Source organism: Taeniopygia guttata, chromosome 2 (genome assembly GCF_048771995.1).
Source record: "Taeniopygia guttata chromosome 2, bTaeGut7.mat, whole genome shotgun sequence".
In the NCBI taxonomy this organism is placed as follows: domain Eukaryota; kingdom Metazoa; phylum Chordata; class Aves; order Passeriformes; family Estrildidae; genus Taeniopygia; species Taeniopygia guttata.
The window spans coordinates 150,116,102-150,135,581 of NC_133026.1; the positions used below are offsets into that span (position 1 = coordinate 150,116,102).

At 48.7% G+C, this 19,480-nt stretch overlaps 1 protein-coding gene across 1 annotated transcript; it reads right to left on the minus strand.

Moving 5' to 3' along the window:
* Window positions 1-2,491: 2,491 nt before the first annotated feature.
* LOC140682364 (lymphocyte antigen 6E-like) lies at window positions 2,492-5,801 on the minus strand. Its single transcript, XM_072924320.1, has 3 exons — window positions 5,750-5,801; window positions 3,547-3,666; window positions 2,492-2,649 (listed from the first exon to the last, which is right to left on the minus strand). Exons 1-3 carry the CDS (start codon window positions 5,799-5,801, stop codon window positions 2,492-2,494), a joined length of 330 nt encoding a protein of 109 aa, XP_072780421.1.
* Window positions 5,802-19,480: the final 13,679 nt, after the last annotated feature.

A 19,480-nucleotide genomic window follows, 5' to 3' on the forward strand; every position in this document is an offset into this window, starting at 1 on the left:
AATTGTAGGATCATGGAATGGTTTGGGTAGGAAGGGACCTTCAGGATCATCCAGTGCCACTCCTGCCATGGGAACAACTTCCACTATCCCAGGTTGCTCCAAGCCTCATCCAACCTGGCCTTGGACACTTTCAGGGATGGGGCAGCTTCTCTGGGAATTCTATTGCAGGTCCTCACTCCCTTCCCAATAAACATTTTTTTTCCAATAGCCCATCTAAACCTCCTCTCTTTTTCTTTATTTTTAATGTTGTAAAAAAATAACCCTTTATTCTTCAACCATGCCCAGGATGATTTCTTTCTCTTTTCTATCATCCATGGATACAAGGAAGTTTTTCTGCAAAAAAGGCACAGCAAATCAAGCAAAAAAAAAAACAACCAAAAAAACAAACAAACAAACAAAACCCGACTATGTTTTCCTGCAGGCTGGGGGAGCCTCTGTCTCCACGACTGCAGGAAGAATAAATCCAACCCAATTAAATATTAATTATTAGAGTCTGTCCAACTGGGATTCCTCAGTGCTTTCAGAGGGCGGAAAAATTCTGGCACGCAGGAGAAGAACCACACAAATCCATTTTTGTTGCTTTGTTTTGTTTTTATGAGGAAGTATTGTGTGATGAGTAAATTAAGAGTTTTGGGTTGAGGGAATGGAGGGAGTTTGAATTGCTTCAGGGTGGGAAAGAAAAATTCCTGAAGAGGGTTGGGAAGAGATTGTGCTGTAAATAAGAGGAAAAGGTTCCTTCACAAGGTAGGAGGGGTGAAGGAAAGCGGAAGTTGATTAATAAAAGGGAGAGGTGTCCCTGAGAATTCCCTGTGTGGGAGGATTTGGAAAGAAATCCTGAAGCCTGAGGCAGCCCTGCTCAGCACAGCTCAAAGCCCCTTTTGTCCCCGTTGTTTACCAGGCTTGGGTTGGAAGGACAACACAGAGTGTCATCCCTTGGCTGAGGAATGTTTTCCAGATTTGGGAGCTCTGACTCGAGTTAAAGCATTCCTATGATTTTTCCAGCAAAAAAATTCCTCCAAAAATTGTTGTTTAGCAGAAAGGAGAGGCTCTCAGATCACATCTGGCAATGAAAAACCTCTGTTGTCTTGTCATTGTTTATTTTTCCAGCCTCTTTTTACCCTAATTTCTCTGCAGAGAAATTGATAGTGGAAACATCACTATCAAATATTTGGCCTCTCTGGAATGTCTGTTTTCCCTGTAAACCCCCCCAAGTTTCCTCAACAGCTCGACCCAAATGCTGCAAATGTTTTTCTTGAGGGGAAGTGGAGGAGGAGGCACCAATTTTTTCTCTCTGGTGCTCGGGACCTGAGGGAAGAACTGGAGATGTGCCGGGGAAGGTTTGGCTGGATTTTAGGAAAAGATTCTTCACCCAGAGGGTCTTTGAGCACTGGAACTCCCTAGGAAGTGGTCCCAGCACCAAGCCTGACAGAGTTCCTGAAGGGCTTGGAAAAAGCTCTCAGACAAAGGGTGGAATTTTTGGGGTTGTCCTGTGCAGGACCAGCAGCTGGACTTTGATGATCTTTGCGGATCCCTTCCAACTCAGGATATTCCATGAAAACCCTGCTGTTGCTTTGAAGGATATCTGAGGAAAAGTTGAACAAATGGATTGCTGGAAGACACAATTCCAAGCGGTAGGAATTGTGAATCCAGGGAGCTGCTGGCCCTGGGTGAGGTCGTGTGGCTCCAACAACAGCAAAGCAATGTGAAGGAAGGGATTCCCAAGGATTCTGGAAGTGGAGGTGGGGACAGATATGCAGACAGGACGGGTTGTTATTTTTGCCCAGAATTTTCCACTCTGTGGCTCCAACTGCACCCAAAATAAGATAAAATTCCAGGAGAAACCCCTCTGGAGATGCAGGAAGTGCAGGAGCATCTCCCTCTCAAAGCTTCAGGACAAAGCGTGACAAGAGAGACGTTGAGGGGCTGAAATGTGTCCAGAGAGGGTCTGGAGAACCAGGACAGGCTGAGGGAGCTGGGAAAGGGGCTCAGCCTGGAGAGAAGGAGACTCAGGGGGGACCTTCTGGCTCCCCAAAACTCCCTGACAGAAGGGGACAACCAGGGCTGGGTTGGGCTCTGCTCCCATGAACAAGGGACAGGATGAGAGGAAAAGGCCTCAAGTTGCTCCAGGGAAGGTTCAGGTTGGACATCAGGAAGAATTTTTTCACAGAAAGAGTAGTCAGGCATTGGGAGGAGCTGCCCAGGGAGGTGGTGGAGTCCCTATCCCTGGAGGCATCCAAGGAACTCCTGGATATGGCACTCAGAGCTCTGGTGGGGATGCTGGAGCCGCAGAGCTCAGGGATGAGAAGAAAATCAGAAGGTTGGGAAACACCACAGGACGAGACAATGTCCACAATACTTTATCTATTCCTCATGTTTGATGCTCACACCTTCCTGGGGGAATCTGGTCGAGATCTTCAGTCCTTCAGGGTCCATTTTGTCCCAGCAGCACCGGACAGGTGAAGGAGGACACGGAATGGGAGGCCCTGGAACCTCATGGGCGAGCCAGCCGGGGCCCTGGGCACGCACTCAGGTTGCACAGGAAGCTCTGGCAGCAGTAAGAGGTGTAGGTGGCCAGGCCCATGAGGAAGTTGTGGTGTGGGCAGGTGCTGGAGCACTTCTTGGTGATCCTCTTCCAAAGGGACAAAAAGCCTGGCCCGGAGAAGAAAGAGAGTGGGATTAACAATGGGATTTGTTGAGTGATCCTTGTGCAGGATGGAGTTGGGTTGAGGAGTCCCATTGTCCCCCCACAGCCCCAGAGATCAGCATGAGACCCATCCTGGTCCCACCACAGCCCAGGAATTGTTGGTGACCTCCTACACAAGGAATTCCACATCCATGCTGGGCATTCCCAGCATGGATCCTCATGTCAAGACTTTTTTAGGTGTACAATGACAACATTAATTCCTGGATTTAAATCACATTTCCAGGCTTCTCTGCTTGAGGGAGATAATTCTGTTTCCCTCTATATCTGGCTTGGATCAGAAATGGCAGCAGGACCAGGGAAGGGATTTTTCCCCGTTCTTATCACTGGGGAGGCCACACCTCAAACCTGGGTATCAACTTTTGGGCCCTCACAGCAACAAAGAAATTGAGGAGCTGAAGCATGTCCAGAGAAGGGAATGGAGCTGGAGAAGGCTCTGGAGCACCAGGAGTAGCTGAGGGAGCTGGGAGGGTCTCAGCCTGGAGAAAAGGAGGCTCAGGGGGGACCTTTTCACTCTCTGCAACTCCCTGAGGGTGCAGCCAGGTTGGGTTCAGGCTCTGCTCCCAGGGAACAAGGAATCAAGGTTCAAATTTATTTTTTCTTCCCCTGAATGATCCTTCTTCTCTCAATGCCCCCTGATTTTCAGCGCAGGAACAGAACAGCTGAAGAGGAAAATCTCTGTGTGTGATGGAGAGGAGAATTCCAAACCTTCAACCAGTCTGGGTTAGGAAGCATTCCACCTCCAACTTGTGCTTCCCAGCCACTCCTGAGCCCATCACAAATCCAGCCCAGACCTCACATCGCATTCCGGAGTCCCCACGAGGGGATCCAGAGCCAGCACCTACCAATTCCTACGGAGGCCACGTTGGTGACACAGTACTCATCCTTGTCCGAGCACTTCTCGGCCTTCAGGCAGCTCCAGTTGCTTTGTTCCCAGTTGCAGGTGTAGCAGTACAGGGAATTTGCTGCAGGAAGAGACACAGAGCAGGGAAGAGGGAGATGGAATCATCCTGGCTTGTGATGAGGCCAGGAGGACCAGGGCAGGGGTTATCCCTCTGTGCTGGGCACGGCTGAGGCCACACCTCAAATCCTGTGTCCAGTTTTGTCCCCTCATGACAAGAAAGACTTTGAGAGGCTGGAGCGTGTTCAGGGAACGGAACAGAGCTGGGGAAGGGTCTGGAGCACCAGGAGCAGCTGAGGGAGCTTGGAAAGGGGCTCAGCCTGGGGAAAAGGAGGCTCAGGGAAGACCTTGTGGCTCTGCACAACTCCCTGACAGGAGGGAGCAGCCAGGTGGGTTCAGGATCTGTTCCCAAAGAACAAGGGACAGGACAAGAGGAAAAGGCCTCAAACTACACCAGGGGAAGCTCAGGTTGGACATCAGGAAGAATTTCTTCACAGAAAGGGTGGTTAGGCACTGGAAGGGGCTGCCCAGGGAGGTGGTGGAGTCCCTGTCCCTGGAGGTGTCCAAAGAATGCCTGGACATGGCACTCAGAGCTCTGGTGGAGATCAAAGGTTGGACTCGAGGATCTTGAAGGTCTTTTCCAACCTAAATGATTCTGGGATTCTGTGAAATGCCAGCAGCAAAAGTCATCCCCTACTTTTCATGGAATCCCAGATACACATGGTGCAGGTCTGATAAAAGCCATGGAGCTGAAAGACACAATCCCCTCTTCCCATGCCACATCCAGCCTGGCCTTGGACAGATCCAGGGACAGGGCAGCCACAGCTTCTCTGAGAATCCTATGCCAGGGCCTCACCTCCCTCACAGGGAAGAATTTTTTCCATATATCCAACCTAAATTTCCCCTCCTTCAATTTCATAGGCTGAGGGCACCAAGTTTGATGTGATGCTTGGAGCAGGGAAGGACAGGGACTCCTGGAGGAATGTCCCAAGGCCTGGGGTCACATTTTCTACTTGCTGGGGACTATTAAACTGCAGCCTAATTAGGCAGAAAGCACTGGCAGATGAAGAGAGTTAATTGGGACCTCCACAGCTTAGAAAAGTCAGGCTCCCATGCCTTTTTCTTTGGGTGGAACATCAATGCCCCCCCAAAAAAAATCCAGAACCTGGATTAAAAGACAAAGAAAATGAGGAGAAGGATTTTTTACTCTTTGCTGTGAGAATTCAGCCCTAAAACACATGCAGTGAATGCCTAATTTTTACTGCCTGGATAATCCAACGTGGATTAGGCCAGGCTTCATTTTGGCACTGAGGACAACCTCCCTGTCTCCTGGGCCTTGTTAACACTTGGAAATCTGTCAGGATCACTGTTCTGGTGAGTGAACAAAGCTAAATAGCAGAAAGGTATTCTTAGGACACAGTGAGCCAGAAATAACTATTCCAAGGAATTCTTTTTCTACACCAGACATGTGGCACAATTCCAAGCACTGGCAAAGCCTGTCCCTCTCTTCAAAATGAGGAAAAGGTTTATTCTCTCTGCTCTACAGAGGATATAGGGTCATATTCCTTAAAGAAGGCTCTGATTTAATTTACCATCTCTCCATGAAATAAAATGCACCATCTATAACACAATTACTATGCAAATACCCAGCACCATTAACCCATTCAGCCCACATCCAAACTTCTCTCTAATTCCCTGACTTTGTCTCAAAATCTCAGAAGTCAGCAAGCTGTGGGATCTTGGAGATGGGTAGAAATAGCTGCACAAGGCCAGATGTTGGAGGTGTGGCCCTCGTGGACCAGGAACACAGAGCATTGTGCTGTCTTCATCAAAATTTAGGAATAACCACAGCCTTGCACCACCCCGACAGGAAAACGCCCCGGAGGGTTTCTCAAAGGCAGAACAGTGGGAGCTGCCTCCTTTTTTCTGTCGTTTCCATAAAAATCCAGCAGGACAGGGAAACTTCCAGTCAAAAAATAAACTTTCCACACACGCAGACTGATAAAAACCCCCAAAACAGGCATTTTGTCCTTCACCTGCGCCATTCCAAGAGCTGAGGAGCCCTCTTCCATTATTTCTCTCCCTGGATATGAGGCATTCCTACCTTTAAAACACTCAGCTATACTTTATCTAGGAGCAAACCTCACCTTGAGTTGCAAATAGGATCAAAGCCAGCACCGCAAGGAGGTAGAACTTCATCTTCTCCCGGTCGTCTCCGCAGCCCAGGAAAAACACCCTCACCTGAGGACAGGATATAAATCTTCCCTGCCTTTGGACGGAGTGATGAGGAAGCCAATGATTTGGAAAGAGTGGGCAGGGATCATGGATTAGATGAGAGGCCAGGAATGCTCATGGGTTGTTTTCTCACCTCAGCATTGCCTTCAGGCTGGGCTGGTGATTCCAGGGAGCAGTGAAAGCACTCTGGGAATTCACACCATTTATTTGGATTAATCCTTTAATTCATCTCTGGTCAGGCCAGCAGTGCTGTTGATATCTGGGTGGGGGTTTTGTTCTGATCATCGCATCTGTGGCCAGGTTGCTTCCTTTTCTCCAAGGAAGATGGGAACAAGTGGTATAAATTAATGGAATTGTCTGTGTGGATTTCCCAGCCAAGTCCATTTCCAGGGTTAGACCTGGAGAACGCCCAACATCCACAGTCAGGGTAAACCAAGCTGGATATTCATGGGGACAGGAAATGCATAACTTGGTTACCTACAAAGTCTTAAATCATAAAATCATCGAATGGTTTGGGTTGGAATGGACTTTAAAGACCATCTCATCCCACCCCCCTGCCAGGGACAGGGACACCTTGCAGGTACCTCCAAGCTCCATCCAACCTGGCTTCGAGCACTTCCAGCAAAGGTTAAAAATATCTTTGTCCCCTTTTCCATGGACCATCCAATTCAAAGTCCTGCTCAATACCAATCAGACAAAAACATTCTCAGCCTTTACAATTTCTCTGCATGAAAGGGGTGGAGCTGGAGCTAATAACTTCATCCCTTCTGCGGCTTCCATCTGACTGCCTATCCCACTTGTGCTTCCAAGGAAAGAGTTATCAGGATGTCTAGTGCTGGACATCAGCAGCCATCTCCATGAATCACCAAGCCACCAGGGAGCAGAGAGGGTGAAGCAGGAGGAGCCCCTTGGAGTGAAGCCACTTGGGCCATCAGGTGTCTGCTCATCCCTCCCTGCTCCACCCTGCAGGAGAAGAGACCAGAGACTGAGACAGCCTGGGATTTAGGAGATGGAAAAGCAGAAGAGGCAGAGGGTCCAAAAACATGTGGAAGAAAGATGGATGAGGTGAGGGTTAAAATTACTGGGTGCGGGAATCAAGAGCTTCCCTCTGGATGCCCTGGAAGTCCTGGGACCCTGGCAGGGGGTCAGGAACCCCCCTGTACAGAGCCCCGAGAGACACTCGGGTGTCTCTGATCTCTGTCCATGGAAAAGAGTTTTCAATCTTACAGGATGAATTACAAGCGCTGAGTGTTTGATATAAGTAATAATTAGGTGTGGCACGGGTGCAAAAGTAAAATTTTAAGTTTCTAGATTAGGGGTCCAAAGGGGACAAGATGGAGGAAGTTGGGTGTGTCTTGTCCTTTTTCTCCTTCTTCATGCCCTCCATGTTTCACTGTGGTGTTGGCATTTTTCTGTTGGTTTAGGCTGGGGACACACTGTCCAACGTAGGTGACAGATATTGGCACGTTATTGTAAATCCAGCACAGGTAGTTTCTGGTATTTAATGTTTGTAACATCCCACTGAGGGCAGAGCCCCACACGCTGCCCTGCAGGACAGAGCTGCGGCAGGGCAGCAGAACATGTTAGAGATAAACAGAATAAACAACCTTGAAACCAGCACAGACGAATTATGACTTCTTCTTTGGCAATGGGGCAGAAAGACAGAGACTTTTTACAATCTTGGAATCATCAATACCACATATTCTGACAACTGGGGGTCAACATGATTTTCTTGGCAGGAGCCAAGAGGGATGACCAAATTCCCTGAAATAGAGGAGATGCTTATCCAAGACATTCAGAGCATCCAGTGGGATCAATCACTGACCAAAGTGAAGGCACACCCAGAGGAAGTTCAGAGACACCAAAACCCACCACATCTTCCCTTTCAAGGAAAAAAAAAGCTTGGGGAAGTCTTGCAGAGAGCTTTTTTTTGCTCGATTCGCAGATATATTGGGGGTTTCTCACACCGCCGGCTCTGCTGACGTGAAACTGGATCAACAGGATGGGGAAGTCAGCCCTGATAACCCCAGGAGCATCGGCCATTCCTCTCCCATGGATCTACGCCTGGGTGTGGAGAGGATAAACCACATCTCTTGCCCAAGAGATGAAAGCGTGCCAGGCTCAGGGACTGCGCGCCCCAGGAATGCCGGAGGGAGGAGGTGTGTCAGTGCTGCCAGTGTCACGAGGCAGTGACCAAAGAGCAGGACCTGTTCCAGGGAATAAGGATTGGCCAGCCTGATTCATCGTGGCATCAGGGGTGACTCTTTGGGGGAGTCTGGAAGTCAGTCTGGGAAGGCAAGGCTCAGCGTCCTGCAGCAGTGGGAGCACCCTGGAAAAGCTCTGTCCTTTTGTTTTCACCAGTTCTGACTGGCTGTTTGAGGAAAAAAAAAAATGGGAAAATAATTGTGTTACTCTTCAGTAGGATTGGGATTGTGGACTTTCCACCCTTAGAAGTGCTCAAAGCCAGGTTGGACGGGGCTTGGAGCAACCTTGGATAGTGGAAATTGTCTCTGCCCATGGCAGGGGGTTGAAACAAGAAGGTCTTTGAGGCCCCTTTTAACCCAAACCATTCCATGATTAACAACATTTATTCCCTCAGTTCCAAGGACTGATGACACAAATATCTCCTGCCTGACACAGATCCAGGGAGAAATCACCAAGTCCAGGGATTCAAATCTGCTCCTCGCTGACAGCCAGAAGAGGATCTCCAAGGCCATGGGAAGTGGTCCACCACAGCTCCACTGGCAGGAGTGGCTTGAGGGACAGGTGGGATGATGGACAAAAGTCAATGGGTCAATTCCCATTTTGGGGGTTGCTGGTGGCCCACTGAACCAGATTTTTGGGCAGTTACCATCCCATCCTTGGGGATGTGTGGTGCAGGTTTGAGGTGTGGCATTGCCATGGCTGGCATTTCCTCAGGATGGTGGTGTCACCCTGGATGGCCAACACATGGAAGCAGCATGACTGGAGCATGGAAGGCTTGGCTGGGTCAGGGCAAAGATCTGGAAAAAAGTGTCCCAGGATCCACAGGCTACAGCTGTGGCAGTAAATTCAGCTTTTCCAGGACCATCTCCAGGACAGAGGCCAAGAGGCAGATATCAGTCTCTTGGGAACAATCCTTCCCTTGTGCCACCTCCTCTGTTTTATTCCAGATATTCCACTGGAGTAATGATGGTTGATGCATTCTAGAACCTTGCCAGGGAATGTGCCAACAATTAAACCAATTAATTAAATGTTGTGGATGTTCCAGACCAGGGATGTTCCAAGCAACCGTTTATTTCCCTAGCTTAGGACTCATCCTTGGAGATCAGGCCCATGCAGGCATTTGAATCACATCCTTCGGGATGAGAACTTGATCCTGGATTTTACTCTTGGCTCTGGAATACTGCACTACATGCCCATGCTGGAGCCATGGAAATGTGACTTTGTTTGCCTGACCTCTGTAATGTTCTGGCTGTTGAATCCTCCTGGATGTAGAACAGTAATTGGAAGTCAAAGAAGAGGGATCTGCCCATTTTTTGGGAGCCTTATACTGGGTTCTTCTCAAAAATGGCCTTGGAAAAGTATCCACATAGGAAACCCAGACATGAGGAAGGACAGAAACATCATGAGACCTTTTCCTTTTATGTCCTGAAGTTTTTACCCACTCAGCTCCCCTGTGATCAGAGGGTGGCACACCTGCCTCATCACTTCTCAGGTGGCACCTCAGGAGATTCCCAGATAATTCCATCTATCCCTCTGTTTTGCCTTTCCCCACCCAGTCCTAGAGCATCAGAGGTCACAGGATGAAATTGATTCTCAGCTCCAAGGATGTTCCAGCCCTAAATAAAACCCACTGAAGAAATTGCAGAGTCTTGCTCTCCCCATCCTTCTTTCTTTTTGTGGAGTTTTTGAGGAAGGAAGAGGCCAAATATGGCACCACTTTTTGCCAGGAATGACAGCACCTTGAAGGACAGGTCGCCCTGGGAGAAGAGGAACTCTGTGTGTTGAGCACCTCCTGGACGAGTGAGAGCTCCAGGTCTTCCCTTCCTCGACCCAACAACAGTGAAAAGTGATTTTCCCTCCCTCTTTTTTCCCATCCCTTCTCCACAGGGATTTCTCTGTGCTGATCCTGCAGGGCTCATTCTTCTCATCCTGCCTGGTTGTGGCCTCGTCAAAACCAGGACACCAAGATGAGCTGTCACCACCATGCCCCCGACACGGACCTGGCCTCACCTCAGACCCTCACAGGTGCTCGGATTCCAGGGAAACCCGGAGGAGCTTGGAGTTCATCCCACACAGGCTTGAGTCCTTTGCACGTCAAATCATGGAAGGATTTCATCCCTGTGGCTGCTCCTGCCAATCCCCCACATCTTCCCCATTCCTGGATGCTCTCCATGTTTTTTTTCCATGGGGAAGAGACACTCAGGATCAGCAACCAAGCATGGGTAGCCCAAGGTGTTGAAATCCTGAGAATTTGCCCTTTGGCTTTCTCTCTTCCAAGCAGGGCAGGGAAATGGTGCCCCAGAGCCATCCCAAATCCCTGGTTATGGATGTTACCTGATTTTATGGTGCCTCTGGGGCTCCTGTATTGCCCAAATCCCAGCTGGATCTGGATTAGGTCACAAAAAGCATTACACCTGTAATTTGGTACATTACTGTGGGGATCCAACAGCGCTTTAAGCTTCCCTGGGGCTGGAATCACTTCAGAAGAGCTGTATGGAATCTATACCATGGAATATCCATGCACAATTCCACGGGCTGTCGAACAGCTGTCCACACTTTTTAATTGCTAATGTGTTCCTCAGTGTGGTTTTCACCTGACCAAGTAGGACCACCCCTGAAAACCTCATATCCAAAATCCCAGACCTTCTCCAGAGAGGAGACAGGAACAATACCACTGGAGCTATAAATCCGTTATTTTTCAAGACTTTTTTCCCCTAAACCTTCTGAAATTTCCATCTGGCTGAGACACGCAGAGAGCTGGGGCTGTGCTGATCTGGATTGGATCTTCCTCCTACTCACTTCCATTTGTTTTATTCCCTGTGTAATTCCATGAACAACCTGTTCCCAGCCACCAGCCCTGCTATTAGTCAGCTCTCCATAAGAAGAGAATAAACAATAAACATCTTGGAATTGTTTGGGGGTTTTTTTTAATGGTAGATGTAGAGGGAACATTTATATGAAATATTGGGAAAAAATCCTTCCCTGTGAGGATGGTGAGGCCCTGGCACAGGTTTTCCATGTAATTTGGAATGCCTGGAAGTGTCCAAGGCCACGTTGGATGGGGCTTGGAGCAAGTATGGATAGTGGAAGGTGTCCCCACTGACAGAGGATGGAACAAGATGAGCTTTAAGGTCTTTTCCAACCCAAACCATTCCGTGATTCCGAGGAATTGGGATGGGACAAGAAGCTTCCAAGGGCACTTCAAGTTTGTAGAACAAGTTTTTTTGGGGAGCTGTGACAGCAAGAAGGAGAAGGAAAACCAACCTCCAGCCCAGCTCTTAATATATCCCTCTCTTTTGACTTCCTAAATAGCCCAGGATGGGGATTCCTGGATTTCCATGGTGCTGCATCCAGCCAGGAGAAACCACTCTGTGAGGACCAGGACGCCAGTTTTGATTGTCCGGTTGGGGTCAATCCTGGAGTCTTGGGGAGGGCTTTTTCCCACTGTGGTCACATGGATTTCTCTCCTGTGACTCCACAGAATATCCTAAAGTGGAAATGCAGCTCAAGGATCATCCAAGTGCTGCCTGCTCCAGGAAAATAAAGACTAATCCTATGCGGAACAACAGGGGGAAATGTGGATGGAGGCTTTTCCATGAATGTTAATTCCTGTTTTGAAGACAACACATAGAATCATGGAATGGTTTATTTTGGAAGAGACTTTGAAGATCATCTCAGTCCAGCCCCCTGCCACGGACAAGGTCACCTTCCACTATCCCAGGTTACTCAGATCCTCATCCAGCCTGGCCTTGAACACTTCCAGGGATGGGGCAGCCACAGCTTCTCTGGGCAACCTGTGCCAGGGCCTCACCCCATCCAATCATTCCACACCTGCCCTTCTGTCCCATCCCACATTTCCCCTCCTCCAGACCTCCCAGCCAGAATTTCCCTATTCTGTGTCCTTGAATCAGAGGCACAAATCCTTCATCCTGTGCTGAATTATGGCTTGGTGCTGCTATTTATACAATCTACAGCTGCTCCATACAAAGCTAAACAAAAGCAGAGCTAATTAGCCAGAACCACTTGGTCAATTAGGAAAATTGCTCTTCCCACTCAGCCAAGATTAAAAAAAAAAATTTAAAAAAAAAAGCTGCAGGCAGGTCAAGACAAACTCAGTCTGAGCAAATCTAAGCTGCCTCCATCCAGAGATTTTACAAACTCAAAGTGATGGCCTGGTAGTAAAATCATGGAGTGGGTTGTGTTGGAAGGGGCTTTAAAGATCATCCAATTTCACGCCTGCCATGGGCAGGGACTCCTTCCACTATCCCAGGTTGCTCCAAGCCCCATCCAACCTGGCCTTGGACACTGCCAGGGACCCAGGAACAGCCACAGCTTCTCTGGGAATTCCATTCCAGCCCTTCCCCACCCTCACAGCCAAGAATTCCTTCCCAATATCCACTCTATCCCTGCCCTCTGGCAATGGGAAGCCATTTCCTTTGTCCTGTCCCTCCATCCCTTGTCCCAAGTCCCTCTCCAGCTCTCCTGGAGCCCCTTCAGGCACTGGAAGGGGCTCTGAGCTCTCCCTGGATCCTTCCCTTCTCCAGGCTGGACATTCCCAGCTCTCCCAGCCTGGCTCCAGAGCAGAGGGGCTTCATCCTTTGGAGCATCTCCATGGCCTCTCCTGGACTTGCTCGAGCAGCTCCACATCCTTCTGATCCCAGCTCTGGACATGGTGCTCCAGGTGGGTCTCACCTGAGCAGGGCACATAAAAAATACCGCATTAAAGGGATAACGAACAACCTTGTCTTGGACTCAGAGAGGAAGACCTGGATTGAACAATTCTGTTCTATTTGTGGAATTTTATCTCCTGCTTTTGTCATTTTTGTGGTGTTATTTTATTTTTTCCCAGCACACAAGAGATCCTGGTGAGGATGACCCAGCACAGCCCCTTGGAGGAGCTCTGTCAAATGTGAGAACACAGAGGAAAATCAAACAAATAAAATAAATAAAAAATACCTATAGCTTTTTTTTTAATCACAAAAGGGAGTCAGGGTTTATGCAGCCTCAGTTCAGCCAGGTTTTTGCTGAAAGGGCCACACTCCAAAGACTGCCCAAGTGGCTGCAGAAAAAACTGAAATTAAATTATGGCTGCAGCCATCCAGTACAAGGTCCCACAGGCAAAGGAAGAGAAGCCAAATTTTTATAAAAGGGACTGTGCCGAGTTCCTGGGCTTGGAAGAGCAGCCAGACCTTCTGGGTCCAGTTTATCTCCCCTCACCACCTTCAACCCCCAGCCTCAGGAGCAGCAGAATTTGTGGACATGTGTGTTCATTCCATGCCTGTTTTTGTCAGAAATCCAGTTCTGGATCCAGGGATGCACAGGAGAGGGGTGGAGGTGGAGATTTAAGCCCTCCAGGTGTTCCCTCCAACTGAAATGCTGCCTCCTGCACCAGGAACGAGCTATGGGAATGTCAGAGTCTGTTTCAGCCTGGGGGACAGCCCAGACTGGAACAGGAGCCCCAGTTAAAGCTGGTTGAGTTTATTGCCTGCCACCCCATTCTCCTCCACTTTGGCAAATCCAGCCTTCAGAAGTAGAAAATCCCAACAAAACCTTGAGAAAGAGATGGAAGAGATTCCACAGAATGAGCTCACTCAATTCCAAGTGACCCCGGGAAGGGATTGGAGACTTCCTTGTTGTCCCACCCTGCCAGGAAAATCGTCTGCCCTGTTTCCAAGAGGAGGGGCAGCCTGGATGCCACCCACCTACCTGGAAACTCGGCATTTTTTGGGAACTAATCAGCTGTCTGCCTCCTGCAACACAGGGCAATCCCAGGGAACCTCTGGAAGCTCCTACAGTCTGGAGAGAGATCACGTCACTTGGAAGAGGCACTTTTTCCACTAGGACGGGGGGAATGGCTTCCCACTGCCACAGGGCAGGATCAGATGGGATACTGGAAAAGAAGGTGGTGAGGCCCTGGAATGGAATTCCCAGAGAAGCCATGGCTGCCACCATCCCTGAAGTGTTGGATGGGGCTTGGAGCAAGCCCCTTCATGGCAGGGGGATGGAATTCCATGATTTTGAAGGTTCTTTCCAACACAAAGCAATCCATGATTCCATGATCCCTCTTCCTTCCAGGCTCACGGCAGCAGAAGGAACTCATGAGCCACCTGGGAGCTGGGAGAGCCTTTATCCCAAGGTTTATTCCTGAGCCAAGCCAATCAAATCATAATTGCAGCTTAATCCCATCTTGGATTAAGAATATTAACGAAGTAATTTATTGGGATTTCTCCTGCCCCAGCCTGCAATGGCTCAGGAATAAAGTCTGGAGAAGCCAGTCTCAGGGTTGGGATAACTCAGCTGAGCTTTTCCTGATTTTTTTATTTTGTTTTGAGTAACTTTGAGTAACTAATTTTGGTTTGAGGTGTCCATTGGTCAAAAACAGGGATAGGAAGAGCCAGGCTGGACGTTATCCACTCATTCCTAGTGGGAGACCCAGGATGTGCAGCCATCCTGACCCCACAGCCAGTGTCAGCTCTTTCAATGGGTAAAAACCTAAGATCCTGGGGTTTCATCCTTCCTTGGAAGCCTTTCCTCTGCCCTTTATTACCCAGTCCTTCAGTTTATCCCAGGGATCTGATTTCTCCCAGGCTGCTTTCCTTGCAGGCACTTTCCTTGGCATCAGGGCTTCCAAACACGTGGCCTGGGATAATGGCTCTGCAATTCAGGCTGATTTTCCATCCTTCTGAGCCTGGCCAAGTATGAAGGGACAGAAATCCAGGGAGCTCTTTCAGCATATGTTTTATTTATGCCAAACCACAGACATGCTCTCTTGTCTCCCACTAAAAACTGTTGGAAAAGGAAACGTCTCCACTCACTGAGCTCAGAAACAGCGTCTGAATCACAGCAGCCACAGCCTCAAATTCCTTCCCCTTTTCCTCTCAAGCAGAAAAAACATTCCCTTGAAAGCTTCTGTTAAAGTTTCTGTTCTGTATTTCCCTTTTTTTTTTTCTCCTCATTTTTGCAACACCAGACCTCACGGGGAGAAGGGCAGGGAGGAAAAACCCTCTGGAAATCCTTCACCTTTTTCTTCCTTAAAACCCCACCGGGGATTCCCACCTTTTATGAGTCTGCCAGGCTGCAGGTGGGTGGTTTTCCCGTCATCCCATCACTCCACTGGATGCAAGGGAGAAGCAGCAGCAGAGCAGCAACTGCTCCATCACCTCCCCTTTCCCTCCCAGCACCAATTAAGATAAATCAGCCGAAATTCCACCTCTCCTCAAGTCTGAAGGCCCCTTCATTAAGCAGATGAGAGAGCAGCCAAGCAGAGCTGATGAGTTCCCTTCCACAAAGTGGCTGAGTCACCATTCCTGGAGGGATGTAAAAGACATGGAAATGTGCCTCTTGGGGACATTGTCTTGTCGTGAACACAGCAATTAACAGCTGCACTTGATGAACTTAAAGGGCTTTTCCAGCCTAAACGATTCCATGATTTAGGCCATCCGATGGGCCAGGGGAGGGGAGGAGCCCTGCCAACCTGACGCTATGGAATGTGGCTCTGGAAAACAGGAGGCTGATGAGGCTTTTTCATCCATCAGGACCAATAATCGGTTGGACACGGAGCAAAATTCTGACTCATCCCTCCCAGAGAGACGTGGGAAGGTTCATGATGTGCACAGCTCTGGCCAATGGATTTATGTTCCCAAATCTCCAGGATGCTGATACAGAAGCAATGAGCAGGGATGCATCCCACTGGAGCTTCCAGCTGCTCAAACAGCTTCTGTGGGAAGTGGAATTGCTTGCAGAGCCATCCTCAGATTGGGGGCACCAGAGCTGAAGCACTGAATCCAGCTCTGGGATCATCAGCACAAGGATGTGGAGCTGCTGGAGCAAACCCAGAGGAGGCCATGGAGATGCTCCAAGGGCTGGAGCCCCTCTGCTCTGGAGCCAGGCTGGGAGAGCTGGGAATGTCCAGCCTGGAGAAGAGAAGGATCCAGGGAGAGCTCAGAGCCCCTTCCAGTGCCTGAAGGGGCTCCAGGAGAGCTGGAGAGGGACTTGGGACAAGGGATGGAGGGACAGGACACAGGAAATGGCTTCTCACTGCCAGAGGGCAGGGATAGATGGGATATTGGGAAGAAATTCTTGGCTGTGAGGGTGGTGAGGCCCTGGCACAGGTTTCCCAGAGAAGCTGTGGCTGCCCCATCCCTGGCATTGTCCAAGGCCAGGTTGGACAGGGCTTGGAGCAACCTGGGATAGTGGAAGGTGTCTCTGCCCATGGCAGGGGGTTGAATTCCAAAATCTTTAAGCTCTCTTCCAACTCAAACCATTCCACAATTCTTTGGTTTTAAGTTCTAAGTCCCAGAATTTGGGGCTAAGTAATCCCATGGAACAGGACAGGCTGAGGGGGGAGGGAGTTGCTGCCTTTAACAGGGATAACTGTGGAGCTGATGTCCGAGGATAATCTGGCTCTGCACAAAGGACAAGCTGCCGCTTCCAAGGTGCATCAAGGAAAACTCCAACCAGACCTAGGGAAGGAAAAGCTTTGCCAGGGCAGTGATTCATTTCCAAAACAGTGACCCTGACAGATGGTGGGGAATATCCCTGCACAGAAATATTGAAATTAAGTTTGAGAAAACCCTGAGAAACCCGGCCAGCGCTGACTCTCCTTTGAGGAGAAGGTTGAACTGGAGCCCTCCAGAGATCCTCCCAACCCTGGATTTCTGTGAAGAGTCTGGGCAGGGGCAGCAGATACCATAAAAAGACAAGAGGAACTTCTCACCACTTCCTCCCACCCCTAAATTTATCTTCTCCAACAGCTCCTCTATCGACATTGCCCAGAGCCATCAGCCTAGGACATCCCCAGGCCACAGGAAGGGTACAAATTTCCCAACCCTCACATGGTTTTGGGGGTTTTTTTCATTCGTTTGGGATTTCTTTGGGGTTTTTTTTCCATCTTTTTGTTTATTAAAGCTCCATTATGTACTTAGAACAGCCCTAAGCTCCAGTACCAGCCTGAGCAGTCAACTTCATCCCTGGTAGATTTTGGGTGAGGTCTCCTCCCACCCAGAGGGGAGGGAAAAAAAAAAAAAAAGCTTTTATTAAAAACAAATTAGGCAACCAGAAACCACACTGAGAGGTGTCATTTCTGGTTTTGTCACAAACTACATCTTCTCTTTTTCAAATAAAAAGAGGAAGTCATCACAACGGAAAAATGCTAAGCTTTTGACTTTGAATATCACCAAATGCAGTCACAATCTTGGGTTACCAAACAAACAACAGGTTTTCCTACACCTACAACATCTTTCTATAGAAAGTTGGAAAAGACCTTTGGGATCATCAAGTCCAACCACCATGTTCACCACTAAGCCATATCCTCAAGTGCCATTTCCAGAGGGTTTTTTTGAGCACTTCCAGGGATGGAGACTTCAGAAAAACACTGGGAAAATGGAGCTGAAACCACATCTGGAAGGGCCAAAGTGAGAAGGGTCATCTGAGCACATCAGCGTTTCTTGGAGCCTCCAAATAACCCCAAATTATTGGGGTGGGAGAGGGATCCTCTTCTCTTGAGTAGGAGCATGATCCTGCTCCACAGGGCTCTGAGCAGTAGGAAAAGCTCCTGGGCATCAGGCCATGGGAAAGGTCTGTGGAATATTGCCAGAAACACTTGGAGGACTCCAGGAAAAACAGGGTGAGGATGGACAGGACCACGTGGGACAGCAACAGCTCAGCCTTCCTGGAATCACTCCTTTATTTTATAGAATTCCAGAATGGTTTGGATTGAGAAGAACCTTAAAGCTCCTGCCATGGGCAGGGACACCTATCTGAGGTTGCTCCAAGCCTCACCCAACCTGGCTTTGGACACTTCCAGGGATGGAGCACCCAGAACCACACATGGAATGAGTAGCAAAAAGCCTCCACTCACAGATACTCGGGGAAAAGAATCCCTCCCTGTTTTAATGAAATGCATTCCAAGACCCCCATTTCCAACCAAAACAGCAACAATTTCAACACGAGAATGAGTGGAAATAAACATATGGGAAGCACCAGGAGCTTTGGAATACAGAGCCCTGGACATCAGCCCTGATGTGCCAGAAGGTTTTGCTGCCAATGCTACAGTTTGTTCACACCTGGGATTGACTGGGGAGTGGGAATTCTGCCAGGAATGAGTTGATACTGCTGTTTTTGCGGATGTGGAAAGCAGCCCATTAAGCAACAAACACAACTAGTTTATGCTATTGATCCCTGCCTGCTCCATTCCTGTCAGAGTCCAGGACATCTCTCTGGCTGCCCTGGCTGTCTCAAAACCCTGGGCAGGGGTCTCAGAGACCTTGGCATGAAGTCAAAAACATCTGTGGCTTCGATTTTAGCCTGTGGAAAAAGCTGTCAATTTTGCATAAGGAATTACAAGCCACAGGGTTTGAGTAGTGTGGTGGTTGAATTAACACAGGGTGAAAAAAGTAGAATTTTGGGATATTTAGAGTGGGGTTCAGGGGAATACAAGATGGAGGAATTTGGGCATGTCCTAGCCTTCTTCTCCTTTGTCTTGTCCTCCATGTCTTGGTGTGATAGTGACACTTTTCTATTGGTTCAAGGCAGAGATTCACAGTCTAACACAGGTGATAGGAATTGGTAGTAAATTGTAAACACAGACACGTAGTTTTGAGTATATAAGGTGGGAGCTGCCCGAGGCTCAGGAGCAGAATGCCATGGCCTCCATGCTAGCCAGAGCTCAGCAGGTCAGAGAAAGAATGTTTAGACAATAATAAATAAACAACCTTGAAGGTGCAATCGGACGCATTCCAGGCTCCTTCTTTGGCTGTACAGGATGGCAGAAAGGACTCTTTACGATCTCAGGGTCACCCTGACCATCAGAACCCCGAGAAATCGACACATTCCCAGCTGGAGCGGGAAGGATGATGTGAAAGGCATCATCTCAACCACAGGATCAGCTCCAGGAATATTGGTCCCACTCCCCACCACACATCCCACAGAGCCTGGCCCAGCGTTATCCTATTTCCTAGGAAATTCCCCATTTCCTAAACTTCTGTCTGGACAGTTCAGTTCTTGCTCTGGATACAGGAGCTGAGCCAGAGCCAAGTGAAGGAAATAAGGAAATTAACACAGCCTCAAGTGAGATGTCCTCCCCCAGACAAAAATTTAACCATATGGGGGTGCTTAAAATGCACGGCCAGCATGAATTTTAACCCCCTGCAATGTGAAACTACTTTTAAATCCAACATCTTCCCTTCTACCTACTCCTGACATGACACAAATTCCCTCCCATGTTTTTCCCATGTAATTTCCCTGCAACTGCACAACTTTCTCCCCTCCTGGAGGTGAAAGAGCACAAAGTCCCTAGAAATTCTGTGAATTCTATGAAATTTAAAACTTGAGATTTTTCCTTTGCCCCCCAGTGCATCCCTAAACTAATCCTGGGTTTTATATTGCAGTTCCTGTTTTCCTGCTGTCATCACCTCATGTTTCCCCATCCATCCCACTCA

Bases quoted from the DNA above. Each gene is read 5' to 3' on its own strand.
- LOC140682364 (XM_072924320.1), bottom strand. From the start codon at position 5,801: ATGAAGTTCTACCTCCTTGCGGTGCTGGCTTTGATCCTATTTGCAACT. The intron at 3,667-5,749 runs GTGAGGTTTGCT...CTCTTCCTGCAG, and splicing joins GATCCTATTTGCAACTCAAG to CAAATTCCCTGTACTGCTAC. The intron at 2,650-3,546 runs GTAGGTGCTGGC...TCTCCGGGCCAG, and splicing joins CGTGGCCTCCGTAGGAATTG to GCTTTTTGTCCCTTTGGAAG.